The sequence below is a fragment of the Oncorhynchus clarkii genome, chromosome 6, assembly GCF_045791955.1.
Source record: "Oncorhynchus clarkii lewisi isolate Uvic-CL-2024 chromosome 6, UVic_Ocla_1.0, whole genome shotgun sequence".
NCBI classification, from domain to species: domain Eukaryota; kingdom Metazoa; phylum Chordata; class Actinopteri; order Salmoniformes; family Salmonidae; genus Oncorhynchus; species Oncorhynchus clarkii.
This window is the reverse complement of record NC_092152.1, coordinates 15,582,948-15,599,742: the sequence shown is the minus strand read 5'-3', so window position 1 is coordinate 15,599,742 and position 16,795 is coordinate 15,582,948. Positions and strand designations below refer to the sequence as shown.

The window sequence follows — 16,795 nt, the reverse complement described above, 5'->3', positions numbered from 1 at the left end:
TTTCAGCAACTCTAAAGCAACTCGTAAACTGCACTATCCAAGCAGGCAACATCTGCTGTGGCTTACTGGCACACGCGCTCTGCCATCATGAAATAGGCTGGCTGGCAATATAAAAACATGCCCACTATTGGCAAGCAGAAGTCAAGTCTTTGGTCCCATCTTTGTTTACCTTTTAGAGTTAACTTTAGTTTATTCACAGACAGTGACAGTTCAAATTGCTGAGCACAATGCATACATAACCAACAGAAAGCCTACACACTTTGAAAAAGTCTCGCCTTCATGAAAGTTTTCTTTTTTGAAGCGTAGACAGACACAGACACAAAAGCTATGGAAATGCACTTTGCAGTTACTGCCACTCAAACTTCTCACAAAAGAAGTCCCCTAGGCTACAATTGTAGTGGAAGAGGCAAATCTTACCAGCTGTAATTCATTACAAAACGGTGCAATTTTCTAACATTTAGAGAGTGATGATTTTGACAGGATACAACGTTTGCAAGTTATATGACTGCTCAATGAATGCAATAGTCAAGTCTTTTTCTCTTAATGAGCTTTTTTAAGAAAAGTGAGGTTCGAACATTTCCCATTGTGTTTAAGACTTTGAGTAGTTTCATAATGCTGTCGGCATTGCTTGGAGTTTTATTTATATTGTGGTGCTGAAGAAATGACATATTAAGTCATATTTCGTAGAATTTTATACTGTAAAATGTCTTGCTGTAAGCCATTCTTACCAAACAAAGAAAAAAAATACAGTAGTATTTATCTACAATATACTGAGAAATGTGTGGAGGCATTGCGAAGATAACATGAGAACAATAGTTCACAATAGTTTATTTTTAGCGTTTGTTAGTTCTGTAACTATACACTAAATATACAAAACATTACAGTTTTTCCCAATTGCTTACACACTAAAACTGGCCCATGAGGCACAATGACACAAACCTGTAACTCATTCGGCAGAACCATACACCAAATCTGCAATACTATTGGCACATGTTTTGCTTTCTACTCAGATTGCAGTTCTATAACAAACATATAACACACAATGCTCTACCTTTGCAAATCCCATCACCCAGGAACACATTTTCATAGATGTGGCTGGATTCAATTTAGCGAAGACGAGGAGGAGAGGAGGGAACATCATTGGTCAACACGCCATCATCATATGTGCAGCTATGAGCCACAATGGGGTCCTCCACCACCATGCCACCTTTGGAACATACAACACTGCCCATCTCCTTCATTTCCTGAACACTTTACATGACAATCTTTTTAAGCCAGAGCATAGAGGGCCAGGTGATCCTGAGCAGCAAATGTATATTCTAATTTGGGACAACATGAGTTTCCATCGGGCTGCTCAGGTCTACAGCTGGTTCCATGACCATCCCAGGTTTACAATTCTCTATCTCCCACCATATTCCCCATTTCTCAATCCCATTGAGGAGTTGTTTTCAGCATGGCGGTGGAAGGTGTATGATCGCAAACCCCATGAACGGATGGCCCTTCTCCAGGCAATGGAGGAGGCCTGTGGTGACATTCCAGCAGAGTCCTGTCAGGGTTGGATCCGTCATGCCAGAAGATATTTCCCCCGCTGTCTGGCCAAGGAGAATATCACCTGTGATGTTAAGGAAAATTTGTGGCCTGACCAGAACAACAGACATGACTTATTTGTTTCTTGACTTATGATTTAGATTGTATTGTATTTTGACAGTTTCTTTATCTTGTCACGACTTCCACCGAAGTCGGCTCCTCTCCTTGTTCGGGCGGCGTTCGGCGATCGACTTCACCGGCTTTCTAGCCATCGCCGCTCCATTTTTCATATGTCCATTTGTTTTGTCTTGTTCCATACACACCTGGTTTTCATTCCCCAGTCAGTCTACATGTATTTAGTCCTCTGTTCCCCATCATGTCTTTGTGAATAATTGTTCATTGTATATGGTGTCTGTTCACTCGCGATACTTTTATAGTTTATGTTCCGTGTTTTTAGGCACTAATATCATTTTTTGTGCCTATTGTTGAACGGAATAAAAGTGCACATGTTTACTCTACTCTGCTCTCCTGCAGCTGACTTCGCCTCCCTTACACAGCCATAACATATCTATTCCGTACAATTGATATAACATACACTACAGTAGTACAAATAGGCCTACTTTTCTTCCTTTCCATATGCAAAATATATTTACGGAATGTGTGCTTACAGTATGCTGTTGGACATGTATTGAGTAATGTTAAATATAAAACTTTCTTGTTTGAGTACACACAAACAATATACAGTATACTGTAACAACAAAATCTTAGTCTTTACACTGAAATAGGTTCTGATAATAATGTTTTGAAAATGTCACATTAGTGTGATCTCGATTGTCACTAAGTTAGATTCATCTGATGTCTGTATGTCTCATTTGTGTGCAGAGTTTCATTTTGAGCAGGGAGGACATTGCTATGATTTTGATTACAGTGTTTCATTTAGCAAAGGGTCTGTGGGATTTGGGGAAATTGGATAAATCTTTTGTGATTAGATTTTTGAGTACCTGAGATGTAGTTTCAGCAAACGTGTGTTAACAATTGGCAAAAACTCTAAGAGCACCTGCTCTTTCCATGACATAGACTGTCCAGGTGAATCTAGGTGAAAGCTATGATCCCTTATTGATGTCACTTGTTAAATCCACTTCAATTCGTGTAGATGAAGGGGACAATAAGGATTTTAAAGCCTTGAAACAATTGAGACATTTATTGTATATGTGTGCCATTCAAAGGGTAAATAGGCAAGACAAAATATTTAAGTGCCTTTGCACAGGGTATGGGAGTAGGTGCCAGGTGCACCGGTTTGTGTCAAGAACTGCAACGCTCTGGGCTTTTCACACTAAAAAGTTTCCTTGTGTATAAAGATTGGTCCACCATCCAAATGACATCCAGACAACTTGACATAACTGTGGGAAGCATTGGAATCAACATGTGCCAGCATCCCTGTCAAACATGTTCGACACCTTGTAGAGTCCATGCCCCGACAAATTGAAGCTGTTCTGAGGGCATAAGGGGGGTGCAACTCAATATTAGGAAGTTGTTCCTAATGTTTGGTATAATCAGTGTATATGGCTGGAGTTTGTTTGTTAATGTCCCCAGTCAAAATTGTATTGAGCTGAGCAAAGTCAAGGATACAGTATGTTTTTCTTGGCAAGCCACAATAAAATAACATTACAGAGAATATCTTCATCCAACTAGCTCCAACAACATCATACTGTGTAAATAATCATACTTAGATGTATAAGTACACACACACACACACACACATATATACACACTTAGACTCACACGTCAGTCCTCTGGCCATGTTTTGGCATGTGCTGTCCAGAACAATTCCCCAGTGTTGTTGGGCTAGTCGCAGCCTAAGATAACATTGGTCTTACCATCATCTTTGGAACACACACTTGACATAGGAGGGGAAATTTGGATAGTGAATCATAGGAACAACCCTTGTATTTTGTGCATGCTTGTGTTAGTGTGTTTTATAAATACCTATTCATTAACCAGAAGGGCAACTTGGCTGATAAACATATTTTTTTGGTCACTTGGGTTTAACCGGGTCAGGTCTAGGTTTGGTTGTCGTCGGGTCAGTTTCTGGTCCGGGTCTGATTGTCCTCAAGTCCGTTCAGGTCAGGGTCCAACTTTTTGGACCAGAGAAGACCTCTAGTGTGTGTGTGTGTGTGTGTGTGTGTGTGTGTGTGTGTGTGTGTGTGTGTGTGTGTGTGTGTGTGTTTGTGTTGGTCTTTACAGTGGCTGAAGAGAAAGGGACACAAGGGAAACCACAATAAGAGAACTGTGGAATGTGTTTAGTCTCTTGGTCCTGGGATCAGAGGAGTCTTCTGGTGCATGGGAAACATTCACGAGGAGCTTCTCATGCCAGACATATGGGATAGCAGGAGATCAACTTCCTAGTTTTAGCTTCTTCACTGTCTTTGTCCTCAGTTACTCATGAGCTGGGGTTTTCGGTGCATTTCTTAATGGATGTTCATTCATATGCATCTGTTTACTGGCATTCTTATGTGTGTGTTTTTATGCGTGTGTGTTTTATAGCAACTCTCATCTTTAGTAATCACCGCTATGACACTGTGCAGAGGATAGAACATTGGACGAGCCAACAGGAAAACAGGAAAAACTCTTACCACTCGTAACGAGTCATGGGTTAAAAGGACTGACAAGAAGACATAAAGCAGACTCCGTTTATTGGATTAGCGTGGTAATGTGCAAGGTACTAGAACCCTTGGAGATGATTTAGCATCTGTCTGAGAATGTGAGTGTATTTTTAGGACTAGGGTCCCTCCAGAGAATATTGGCAGAGACAATGTTGATGTTTTATTTTGTAAAAAGGAAATTGAGTCTGTTCCATGTGTCTCTCTCTCTCGGTATTGTATTTGGCTAAAATGCTCAACATGTTCAACACATTTTAAACAGTACCCTGCTCAAGTGTCTTTAAAATTATTGTTTTTTGAAATAGTTTTTCCCCCCATTTTAATGGAAATCTATTACAGTAAGGTGCTTAATTGTTACCCAGAAGTTATTTGATATTGGCATAAAAAAATAGCTGCATTGGGCCTTGAAGTTTGTCATTCAAGGATGGCTAAATATATCCAGTCTGTCTCTGAATTCATACACCTTGGACTGTAAGGTAAGGACAGTTAGAGAAGAGAATGGACATCACAGGACCTGCCCTACCCTGGCACAAACCATTCACACATTTAAACTGGAAACCAATATTTTTAATAAAAAGGCTACACTTCACATTTGGCTATACGTCACAGGCAATACAATTGCACACTTGACATAACAATGGCCAACAATGAACATGTTCAACAAAACAAAGACATTTGCACAAACATCAGTATTTCTGGTAAACAATGAAAGCACCCCTTAAAGGAAGAAACCAAATGACGAGAGGTGCTGCACAACCTTCACTGGTGCTCGCTCTCTAGGAGCCACTTCCGATCAGTAGTAGGCCTAAAGGCAGGTTGGCGATTTACAAACAAAGAGACAGACAGTGGGCGAGTTTTACATGGCCCGGTACCCAGGTGTTTGAGGGAACCCAACGATAGCAACTTCAGCAAATAATATTTGAAGCAAAAAATGTGTTTGTTTTTGTGTGTGGAATGGAAGGAAATGTTGCTACATTGTCACAACTTTGAATATTGAAATTCACATAGCTCTCTCTCTCTCTCTCTCTCTCTCTCTCTCTCTCATTCTCCTTGCTTTCTCTCTTTCTTTTTCTCTCTTTCTATCTCATGGTATATGTAGTACTTACCATTCCCACATGCTAATTTCCCATTAGTATGCAGTGTTTAAGATGAAAACATGCACATGAAAGTAATCCTAACTCTCCTTATTGTTAGACAGGCCCTCAATCCCTGAGAAATACAGACTCTGCTTAGATTGCAACCTCATGTTTACATCAAGAAAAATAACATGGTAGATGCCACAAAGTCAGGGAAGACAACAGCTTTACAGTATATACAGTAACACCTCCCCTTGGGATCTCTGGGTCTGGCTGGGTGTGTGTCTGCGTGTTTGAGGCAGGCCTGCTCTAGCTAATGATTGGGGTAGAGATAGAGAGCTGTGATAACGATGGGAGACAGACAGCCCAGCCCAGCCCTCAGCCCTGCCACTCACCCATGGCATAGGAATCGGATTAGAAGGGGGATTCGGCCGTGTATGTATGCCTCACGAAGTAATCCTACTGTACACTGGTCCAGAATGATGAGTCCACATTAGTCAGAGGCTAGTAGCCAGTATTTTAGCCATGGAGGCCTTGAGGGGGATGGGGTTTGGCCAAGCGCTAACATTTCATGATGGCATTGTGTACATTTATGCTTTTCAGTGATACTGTGTCTGGTTGATTGTCACCCGCTTACCTGTTATATCGTACAGTATGCATGAATGCTATTGCGTTGTGATGGTGGGGGGGGGGGGGGGGGGGGGGTAATATATTTTGTCCGCAGTGTTGGATGTACTGTACATTGTGACTCAATGTGGGAGGATTATTAACAGAGTATTTGAGTGTCTCATCCATCCATCAGTCGAAGGATTAGTACATTCTTTGATCAATAATTATATTGTAAATACAAAACCTTCAGTGTTCATGATGGAGTTATACCATTAAAGCCTTTATAGTTACCCTGTAATGCTCCGGGTGTCGTGGGTGTGGAGTCAAATGCAGGAGACAGAGAGTTCAATGCTGCGCGTCTTTTAATCGCACCAACGCACCACAGGGTGCTCACAAAAAAGTTACGTTCCCAAAACACAGGGAATCAAAAATGTACAATGGGAAACAATCCCGACCGGGCACTAACACATGCCTATACCACAGAGCCGAAGGTTACATAGAAATAATCCCGCACAACAACCAGGCGGGCCGGCTGTCTAATAAAGACAAACTAATTAAACATCCACAGGTGCTACCACTCAACATACAAGGAGGGGGAGGAAAAACAATCAGTGGCAGCTAATAGGCCGGTGACGACGACCGCCGAGCGCCACCTGCCCGGGAAAGGGAAACACCCTCGGTCGGACTCGTGACATACCCAGTAGAATCATACCATTAAAGCCTTTATAGTTACCCTTTAGTAGTATCATACCATTAAAGCCTTTATAATGACCCTTTAGTAGTATCATACCATTAAAGCCTTTATAATGACCCTTTAGTAGTATCATACCATTAAAGCCTTTATAGTTACCCTTTAGTAGTATCATACCATTAAAGCCTTTATAATGACCCTTTAGTAGTATCATACCATGAAAGCCTTTATAATGACCCTTTAGTAGTATCATACCATTAAAGCCTTTATAATGACCCTTTAGTAGTATCATACCATTAAAGCCTTTATAATGACCCTTTAGTAGTATCATACCATTAAAGCCTTTATAGTTACCCTTTAGTAGTATCATACCATTAAAGCCTTTATAGTTACCCTTTAGTAGTATCATACCATTAAAGTCTTTATAATGACCCTTTAGTAGTATCATACCATTAAAGCCTTTATAGTTACCCTTTAGTAGTATCATACCATTAAAGTCTTTATAATGACCCTTTAGTAGTATCATACCATTACAGCCTTTATAGTTACCCTTTAGTAGTATCATACCATTAAAGCCTTTATAATGACCCTTTAGTAGTATCATACCATTAAAGCCTTTATAATGACCCTTTAGTAGTATCATACCATTAAAGCCTTTATAATGACCCTTTAGTAGTATCATACCATTAAAGCCTTTATAATGACCCTTTAGTAGTATCATACCATTAAAGCCTTTATAATGACCCTTTAGTAGTATCATACCATTAAAGCCTTTATAATTACCCTTTAGTAGTATCATACCATTAAAGTCTTTATAATGACCCTTTAGTAGTATCATACCATTAAAGCCTTTATAGTTACCCTTTAGTAGTATCATACCATTAAAGCCTTTATAATGACCCTTTAGTAGTATCATACCATTAAAGCCTTTATAATGACCCTTTAGTAGTATCATACCATTAAAGCCTTTATAATGACCCTTTAGTAGTATCATACCATTAAAGCCTTTATAATGACCCTTTAGTAGTATCATACCATTAAAGCCTTTATAATGACCCTTTAGTAGTATTATACCATGAAAGCCTTTATAATGACCCTTTAGTAGTATCATACCATTAAAGCCTTTATATTGACCCTTTAGTAGTATCATACCATTAAAGCCTTTATAATGACCCTTTAGTAGTATCATACCATTAAAGCCTTTATAATGACCCTTTAGTAGTATCATACCATTAAAGCCTTTATAATGACCCTTTAGTAGTATCATACCATTAAAGCCTTTATAATGACCCTTTAGTAGTATTATACCATTAAAGCCTTTATAATGACCCTTTAGTAGTATCATACCATTAAAGCCTTTATAATGACCCTTTAGTAGTATCATACCATTAAAGCCTTTATAATGACCCTTTAGTAGTATTATACCATTAAAGCCTTTATAGTTACCCTTTAGTAGTATCATACCATTAAAGCCTTTATAATGACCCTTTAGTAGTATTATACCATTAAAGCCTTTATAGTTACCCTTTAGTAATATCATACCATTAAAGCCTTTATAATGACCCTTTAGTAGTATCATACCATTAAAGTATTTATAATGACCCTTTAGTAGTATCATACCATTAAAGCCTTTATAATGACCCTTTAGCAGTATTATACCATTAAAGTCTTTATAGTTACCCTTTAGTAGTATCATACCATTAAAGCCTTTATAATGACCCTTTAGTAGTATCATACCATTAAAGCCTTTATAATGACCCTTTAGTAGTATCATACCATTAAAGCCTTTATAATGACCCTTTAGTAGTATCATACCATTAAAGCCTTTATAATGACCCTTTAGTAGTATCATACCATTAAAGCCTTTATAATGACCCTTTAGTAGTATTATACCATTAAAGCCTTTATAGTTACCCTTTAGTAGTGTTATTTAAAAATCTAACAATAAAGTAACTGATCTCTCTTTTGCTCCTCCCTTGCTCCCCTCTTCCCTCCCTCCCCTCCCTCTGTCTCTACAGCAGTAGATGGTGTGGAGCTGACTTCAGCAGGTGGGGTATTTCTACAATTGGTAACTTGTGTTCCCCTCATTTGTGTGTGTGTGTTCTACCCATCATCAGTACAATCATAATATGACCTTTCCTGTATCCCTTCAACCACTCTCCCACTCTCTCACCTTCTCAAACACACACACACACACACACACACACACACACACACACACACACACCCCTGTGACTGCTGTGGCTCCTGCTGCATTGATTGATTGATTGATCCAGCCCAGTCAGTATCACTTTGCTTGACTGATCTCCATGTGTCTCTCTTTTTTTGTTAAGTTTTCTTTTAACTTTTTTACCAATGATGTTTACGTGATGCTTTTAGTTCCTTTCTCTCTTTGAACAAACATACAACCCTTGCCTAATACTCCCCAAACTCTAAACAAGCATTGAACCAATCAGAGACTTGTGTTGTTATCCCTTGCAACAGAGAATTTCACAGAACAAATGTTTACCATTGATCGACAACATAGATTCCCCAAGTTTGAGAACTCAAAACCACTTTGGTCCAGAACACTGCCAAACATCCAACCAAGTCCACAGTATTTGGTCGCGCAAATATGAATGAAAGAATGAAACTCATTGAAGTAAGCCTATAATTGAGTGATATATAATTCGTGTCAAGACGGTAGGAGTGATTATTCAATTAGATTCTTCCTTTTTTGAGAATGCTCTTCTATAAAAAAAGCCTCAATAAGCATTCTACACATTCTTCTTACTTGAGAATAGCCCTATGAGTCAGGGTAGTTAGTGAGTGGAAAACGTTCCATCCCTGTATGAGCTCTGTACCAGGCTGTATCACAACCGGCTTTGATTGGGAGTCCCATAGGGCGGCTCACAATTGGCCCAGCGTCGTCCGGGTTTGGCCAGTGTAGGCCGTCATTGTAAATAAGAATTTGTTCTTAACTGACTTGCCTAGTTAAATAAAGGTTAAATAAAAATAATAAAAACTCTGGTTAGTGTGCCTCCATAAGCATTTCTGTGACATTGTCCTCATGCTTCCCCAAGCAGCTGGCTGATGTTATTTGATGCACTTATTATTAGCATATGGTGTATAACAGGATGGATTGCTGGTGTACCTTGTCCATAGACTGGTTACATGGGAAGGAAAACAACGTGTGATTTTGTCATTTGGGTAACTATCCCTTTAGGATCAGCACAGTGGTTTATTATAAAAGCCCTCCGATGCATCTTCTGCTGCCTCAGAAAGCACGTTTGGCAATCACATGCTATTTCCAGTTACCTTGAAAGAGGAAAATAAATAAAAATAAGCTTTTTATAAACTCTGTATGTATTAAATGGAACTGAAATATTATTTATTGCAGTTTTAGACTTGTCAAATACATAAAATCCTAGAGTTGAGAGGTCTCTATGAATGTTGTCTGGTTGTTAGTGTTTCTAGTTGGTAATGGGAATACTTTGGGTATCTCCTTGGTGTCAATAGTCTGGAAAGATGAGCCTACGTAAAGTAGGGGTTGCAAAATAGTTGGGAAGAGATTTTTGATGTACCGATTCCATGGCACATGGTTTATGAATTGATGCGCAAAACAACGACGGATTGAAAACTGAATTTTTTTACTCAAATTATTATACAAAATTCTTTCAACCAATAGAATGTTATTTACATGGGGGATCCAACCTACCCAGCTCTGTAGATTTTGTTGCGAAGAGGCAGAATCATAAGGTCATATGTCCATATGTGGCTTGTTTTTGGTCACAGGTCCAGGAATGGCTGAATAATTGCAAAATGTATCTGGAGCTAACCCTGAAAAGTCATAGTCAATCGATTAATAATATAATAATACTTTTAGCCCCCCAAAAATATTTTCAATTTACAATCTGTAGAAACAGTGAGAATAAAGGTTCAGAACTTTTGTGAACCATCACATCACAGTTGAACAAATATATGGCAATTAGAAATCCAATATGGATGGTGTTAAGAGATTTGACATCAATTTTATGTTATTTTAATGGACGAGGACATTTCTAGGTGACACCAAACTTTTGAACGGTAGTGTACAGTTGAAGTCGGAAGTTTACATACACTTGGGTTGGAGTCATTAAAAGTGATTTTTCAACCACTCCACATTTCTTGTTAACAAACTATAGTTTTGTCAAGTCAATTAGGACATCTACTTTGTGCATGACACAAGTAATTTTTCCAACAATTGTTTACAGACAGATAATTTCACTTATAATTCAGACTACGGATTGCAAATGCACATGGGGACAAAGATCATACTTTTTGTAGAAATGTCCTCTGGTCTGAAGAAACAAAAATAGATATGTTTGGCTATAATGACCATTGTTATGTTTGTTGGAAAAAGGGGGAGGCTTGCAAGCCGAAGTACACCATCCCAACCGTGAAGCACAGGGGTGGCAGCATCAATTTATGGGGGTGCTTTGCTGCAGGAGGGTCTGTTGCACTTCACAAATTAGATGGCATCATGAGGGGGGGAAATGATGTGGATATATTGAAGCAACATCTCAAGACATCAGAGACATCTCAGAGTTAAATTTTGGTCGCAAATGGGACTTCCAAATGGACAATGACCCCAAGCATACTTCCAAAGTTGTGGCAAAATGGCTTAAGGACTGAAGTGGCCATCACAAAGCCCTGACCTCAACCCTATAGAAATCTGTGGGTAGAACTGAAAAAGCGTATGCGAGCAAGGAGGCCTACAAACCTGACTCAGTTGCACTAGCTCTGTCAGGAGGAATGGGCCAAACTTCACCCAACCTATTGTGGGAAGCTTGTGGAAGGCGACCTGAAACGTTTGACCCAAGTTAACAATTTAAAGGCAATGCTAGCAAATACTAACTGAGTGTATGTAAACTTCTGACCCACTGGGAATGTGATGAAAGAAATAATTGTCTCTACTATTATTCTGACATTTCACATTCTTAAAATAAAGTGGTGATCCTAACTGACCTAAAACAGGGAATGTTTACTTGGATTAAATGTCAGGAATTGTGAGAAACTGAGTTTAAATGTATTTGGCTAAGGTGTATGTAAACTTCCGACTTCAACTGTATATATAGTTATATTTATGTATGTATATACAGTATTTGCAAGAAATATATGGGGCTTTGGAAGTAATGCAGACAATTACATTGATGGAAGCTACAATCTGTCTGCAATTTTAAAGCTGATCTAACCCTGAAAAAATCTAATAAAGGTAGGGATCAATTCCATTTCACTCTTAGTCAGTTTTAGTTGGACATGAAATTGTTATATGTGACTGAATTCCTGAATCCATTAATTTAGATGGATTTGACCCTAACTCTGACGTATTCAGCTGTGGTCAACACCCTGCATTGCTGGCACTATAGACAACAGCATTCATATCTCCATGCTCACGTCATGTCCTGTGCATCTCTTCTTAATAATTTCTTCTGTTTTAGATGGTTACAATGAGGTCAGAATCGTGTGTTGCTATGGTAGAATTTTCTTCTTTGTTATTCAAGTATATAGATTAACTTAATCTGGAACTTTTCAAATTTCTGAAATGTTTTTTGATCCTTTAATAATAATTCCTCTGTTTATTTCATAGCAAAGTTGATTTTCCATATCATTCCATATCACGTGCCCATTTGAGCATGTGAATGTAGGTGTTTAAAAACAATATGCAAGGCACCTGTGAATTACCATGTTAATAACTCGTCCAAAAATCTGACCTTGTTAGAAGGTGCCACTGCCATCAAATTAACATGTAATTCCAGGGTTATAGAGGGGGTATGTCAGTGTGAAATCAATGGAACATCTCTCACCAGTCATATCAGCTGAAAAGCTGCCTGACATCCAGGCAACAGCCTTCATCCAGGCAACACAGCCATCATCCAGGCATCACAACCTTCATCCATGAAACACAGCCTTCATCCAGGCAACACAGCCATCATCCAGGCATCACAGCCATCATCCAGGCATCACAGCCATCATCCAGGCATAACAACCTTCATCCAGGAAACACAGCCTTCATTTGAATATGTTCTCTAACACCAGTCATGGCAAACCACATAGTAATCAGCCAATGTTTGCTGTTTGATAGGGTCAGGTGTTACAAGCTTTAGTTGTGTGAATATATCCATGTCGAAAGAATCCTGTACTTGTAAAAAACTAAATGTGCATGTTTGACTGCAGAGTGAAATAAAAACGGTGAAAATGTACATACCAGTCAAAAGTTTGGATACACCTACTCATTTCAGGCGTTTTCTTTATTTTTACTATTTTCTACATTGTAGAATAATAGTGAAGACATCAACACTGTGAAATAACACATGGAATCATGTAGTAATCAAAAAAGTGTTAAACAAATCAAAACATTATATTTGAGATTCTTCAAAGTAGCATCGCTTTGCCTTGATGACAGCTTTGCACTTCTCTCAACCAGCTTCATGAGGTAGTCACCGGGAATACATTTCAATTAACAGATGTGCCTTGTGAAAAGTACGTTTGTGAAATTTATTTTAGCCAATCAGTTGTGTTGTGACAAGATAGGGGTGGTATACAGAAGATAGCCTTATTTGGTAAAATAACCATTCCATATTATGGCAAGAACAGTTCAAATAAGCAAAGAGAAACGACAGTCCATCATTACTTTAAGACATGAAGGTCAGTCAATCCGGAACATTTCATGAACTTGCAGTCGCAAAAACCATCAAGCGCTGTGATGAAACTGGCTCTCATGAGGACCGCCACAGGAAAGGAAGACCCCGAGTTCCCCTGCTGCAGAGGATAAGTTCATTAAAGTTACCAGCCTCAGAAATTGCAGCCCAAATAAGTGCTTCACTGAGTTCAAGTAACAGACACATCTCAACATCAACTGTTCAGAGGAGATTGCATGAAGCAGACCTTCATGGTAGAATTGCTGCAAAGAAACCACTACTAAAGGACACCAATAATAAGAAGAGAGTTGTTTGGTCTGATGAGTCCAAATTTGAGATTTTTGGTTCCAACTGCCATGTCTTTTTGAGATGCAGAGTAGGTGAACGGATGATCTCCGCATTTGTGGTTCACACCGTGAATCATGAAGGAGGAGGTGTAAAGGTGTGGGAGTGCTTTGCTGGTGACACTCAGTGATTTATTTAGAATTCAAGGGACACTTGAATTCTGCAGCAATACGCCATCCCATTCGGCAGCAATACGCCATCCCATCTTGTTTGCGCATAGTGTACTGTCATTTGTTTTTCAACTGGACAATCACCCAACACACCTTCAGGCTGTGTAAGGGCTATTTGACCAAGAATGAGAGCGATGGAGTGCTGCATCAGATGACCTGGCCTCCACAATCACTCAACCGCAACCCAATTGAGATGGTTTGGAATGAGTTGGACCGCAGAGTGAGTGAAAAGCAGCCTTCAAGTGCTCAGCATATGTGGGAACTCCTTCAAGACTATTGGAAAAGCATTCCAGGTGAAGCTGTTTGAGAGAATGCCAAAAGTGTGCTAATCTGTCATCAAGGCAAAAGGTGGCTACTTTGAAGAATCTAAAATATATTTTGATATTGGTTACTACATGATTCCTTGTGTGTTATTTCATAGTTTTGATGTCTTCACAATTATTATACAAAGTAGAAAATAGTATAAATAAAGAAAAACCCTTGAACGATTAGGTGTGTCCATACTTTTGACTGGTACTGTATATGTATCACAGAATTGGGGAGAAAAATTATTTTGGAATGCTAAAATTGAAATCTGAAGCAATGCTTAATAAAACGAGGTGTGACACATTTGTATAGCATTCGCCGACAGCTTCAGGAATTATCTGCATTTTTGTGAACATCAGGACATACAGTATCTGTTACGTACGCCTCTTGGAGGAGGGAACGCAATACCCCACTACATCTCAACTCCCCGTGGAGTGAAAAAAGTATGTGATCGTAGGTGCGGGGAAGGACGACAGAGGCAGAGAAAAATACCATTTACAGGGAATTTATTATTTCTAAACACGGTAATGTGGGGAAAAGGGTCTGGACGGAACCAAAGCAAAGAAAGTCAAAGTTAAGGAATCCTCTCTCTAGAGGACTTACCTAGTGTGCATAGACAGATTCAATACTACGGGTTATGTATGCCCGCAGGCACGCTCCCAAGGTGCATTCCCCTTCCCCCCTTGGGAACAAATGAAACCGAATAATTTACCAATAATTTACGTGAACAATTTCATTAACCAATACCACTAAGTCCTATTGGCATACACATACCTATGAAGGAGTGGCTACAAAATAATATCATCAAAACTTTTACTGACCGCCACAACAACCAACACAGGACATAAAAAGAAGCTCTCCTCCCTGAGGGAGGAACACTGGCTTTTATCAAGTTGGTAATTGAAGAGACAGCTGTATCCCCTGACAAGCGGGAGGGGTCAGAGCTCCAATCAGCGATGGTGTCGACCAATCAGCTGCTTAGGAATCCAGGAAGCCATTTCCTGAAATACATACACATACAAACCCACAACAACACAGAAACTGGGGAATGTAACAGTATCTCTTCTCTTTATTGGATACGAATTACACATCATTTTTAATTACTGCAATACCCGTTTGCTCTCTACTGGTTTTAATTAACGATGAATTTGATATGCATTTTTAATATGTGGTAAGGGAGCATTCATTATTTCGCTTGTGAGGGCCTTATTAATCCCCATAAACTTGTTTAATATATTAATAATGTACTGTGCATTCGGCAAGAATTCAGAGCCCTTGACTTTTTCCACATTTTGTTACGTTACAGCCTTATTCTAAAATGCATGAAATCGTTTTTCAACCTCATCAATCTATAAGCAATACCCCAGAATGACAAAGCAAAAACAGGTTTTTAGAAATTTTTGCAAAAAAACTAAAATATCACATTTACTCAAGTATTCAGACCCTTTACTCAGTACTTTGTTGAAGCACCTTTGGTAGCGATTACAGCCTTGAGTCTTCTTGGGTATGAAGCTACAAGCTTGGCACAACTGTATTTGGGAGTTTCTTCCATTCTTCTCTGCAGATCCTCTCAAGGTCTGTCAGGTTGGATAGGGAGCATCACTGCACAGCTATTTTCAGGTCTCTCCAGAGATGTGTGACCGGGTTCAAATCCAAGCTCTGGCTGGGCCACTCAAGGACATTCAGTTGCTTGTCCCAAAGCCACTCCTGTGTTGTCTTGGCTGTGTGCTTATGGTCATAGCCCTGTTAGAAGGTCAGCCTTCGCCCCAGTGTGAGGCTCTGAGCGCTCTGGAGCAGGTTTTCATCAAGGATCTCTCTGTACTCCGTCTGTTGCTCCGTTCATCTTTCCCTCGATCCTGACTAGTCTCCCAGTCCCTGCCACTGAATAACATCCCCACAGTATGATGCTGCCACCACCATGCTTCACCGTAGGGATGGTGCCAGGTTTCCTCCAGACGAGACGCTTAGCATTCAGGCCAAATAGTTCAATCTTGGTTTCATCAGACCAGAGAATCTTGTTTGTCATGGTCTGAGAATCCTTTAGGTGCCTTTTGGCTAAATTTAAGCGGGCTGTCATGTACCCTTTTACTGCTTCTGTCTGGCTACTCTACCGTACAATTCCTTCAACCTCATGGCTTGGTTTCTGCTCTGACATGCACTTTCAACTGTGGGACCTTAAATAGACAGGTGTATGCCTTTCCAAATCATGACCAATTAATTTAATTTAAAACAGGTTGATTCCAATCAGGTTGAAGAAACATCTCAATGATGACCAATGGAAACAGGATGCTTCTAAGCTAATTTCCGAGTCTCATAGCAAAGGGTCTGAATACTTACAGTATATAAATAAGTTATTTCTGTTTTATATTTTTAATAAGTTTGAAAGAAAAGTCTAAAATCCTGTTTTTGCTATGTGATTACGGGGTAATGTGTGTAGATTGATGAGGGGGAAAAGGGTATTTAGTCCATTTTAGAATAATTATGTAATGCAACAAAATGTGGAAAAATGGAAGGGGTCTGAATACTTTCTGAATGCACTGTATCTACGGCTCTTTTTGTAAACGGGGGTGGAGTTGCAGGTTTAATGGGCACTGGTTGGCCATTATGTAACACAAGACTGGACTTTCTGTGTAAAATAGCACTTTATATAATGGCCATGCTGCATTTCTGTGCTCTACTCTTAGACCTGGACCACTCAGACATTGACATGCTAAAAGCTCCTCACAATTCCGGGAAATTCAGCGTGAGTTCT

General features: G+C 39.4%; 1 protein-coding gene across 3 annotated transcripts in view; it reads left to right on the top strand.

Annotated features, from left to right (window-relative positions):
• The window catches only part of LOC139410658 (EGF-like repeat and discoidin I-like domain-containing protein 3), a 210,803-nt gene that overhangs the window by 35,866 nt on the left and 158,142 nt on the right, over positions 1-16,795 (top strand). Inside the window, exon 2 of one of the 3 annotated variants that reach the window (XM_071156023.1) lies at positions 8,582-8,611. The exons of 1 other annotated variant lie outside the window; for it this stretch is intronic. In XM_071156023.1, coding sequence (XP_071012124.1) covers positions 8,582-8,611 — 30 coding nt within the window. The remainder of the gene's footprint in view (positions 1-8,581; positions 8,612-16,795) is intronic. One more of the 3 variants, XM_071156024.1, reaches the window with a different exon arrangement.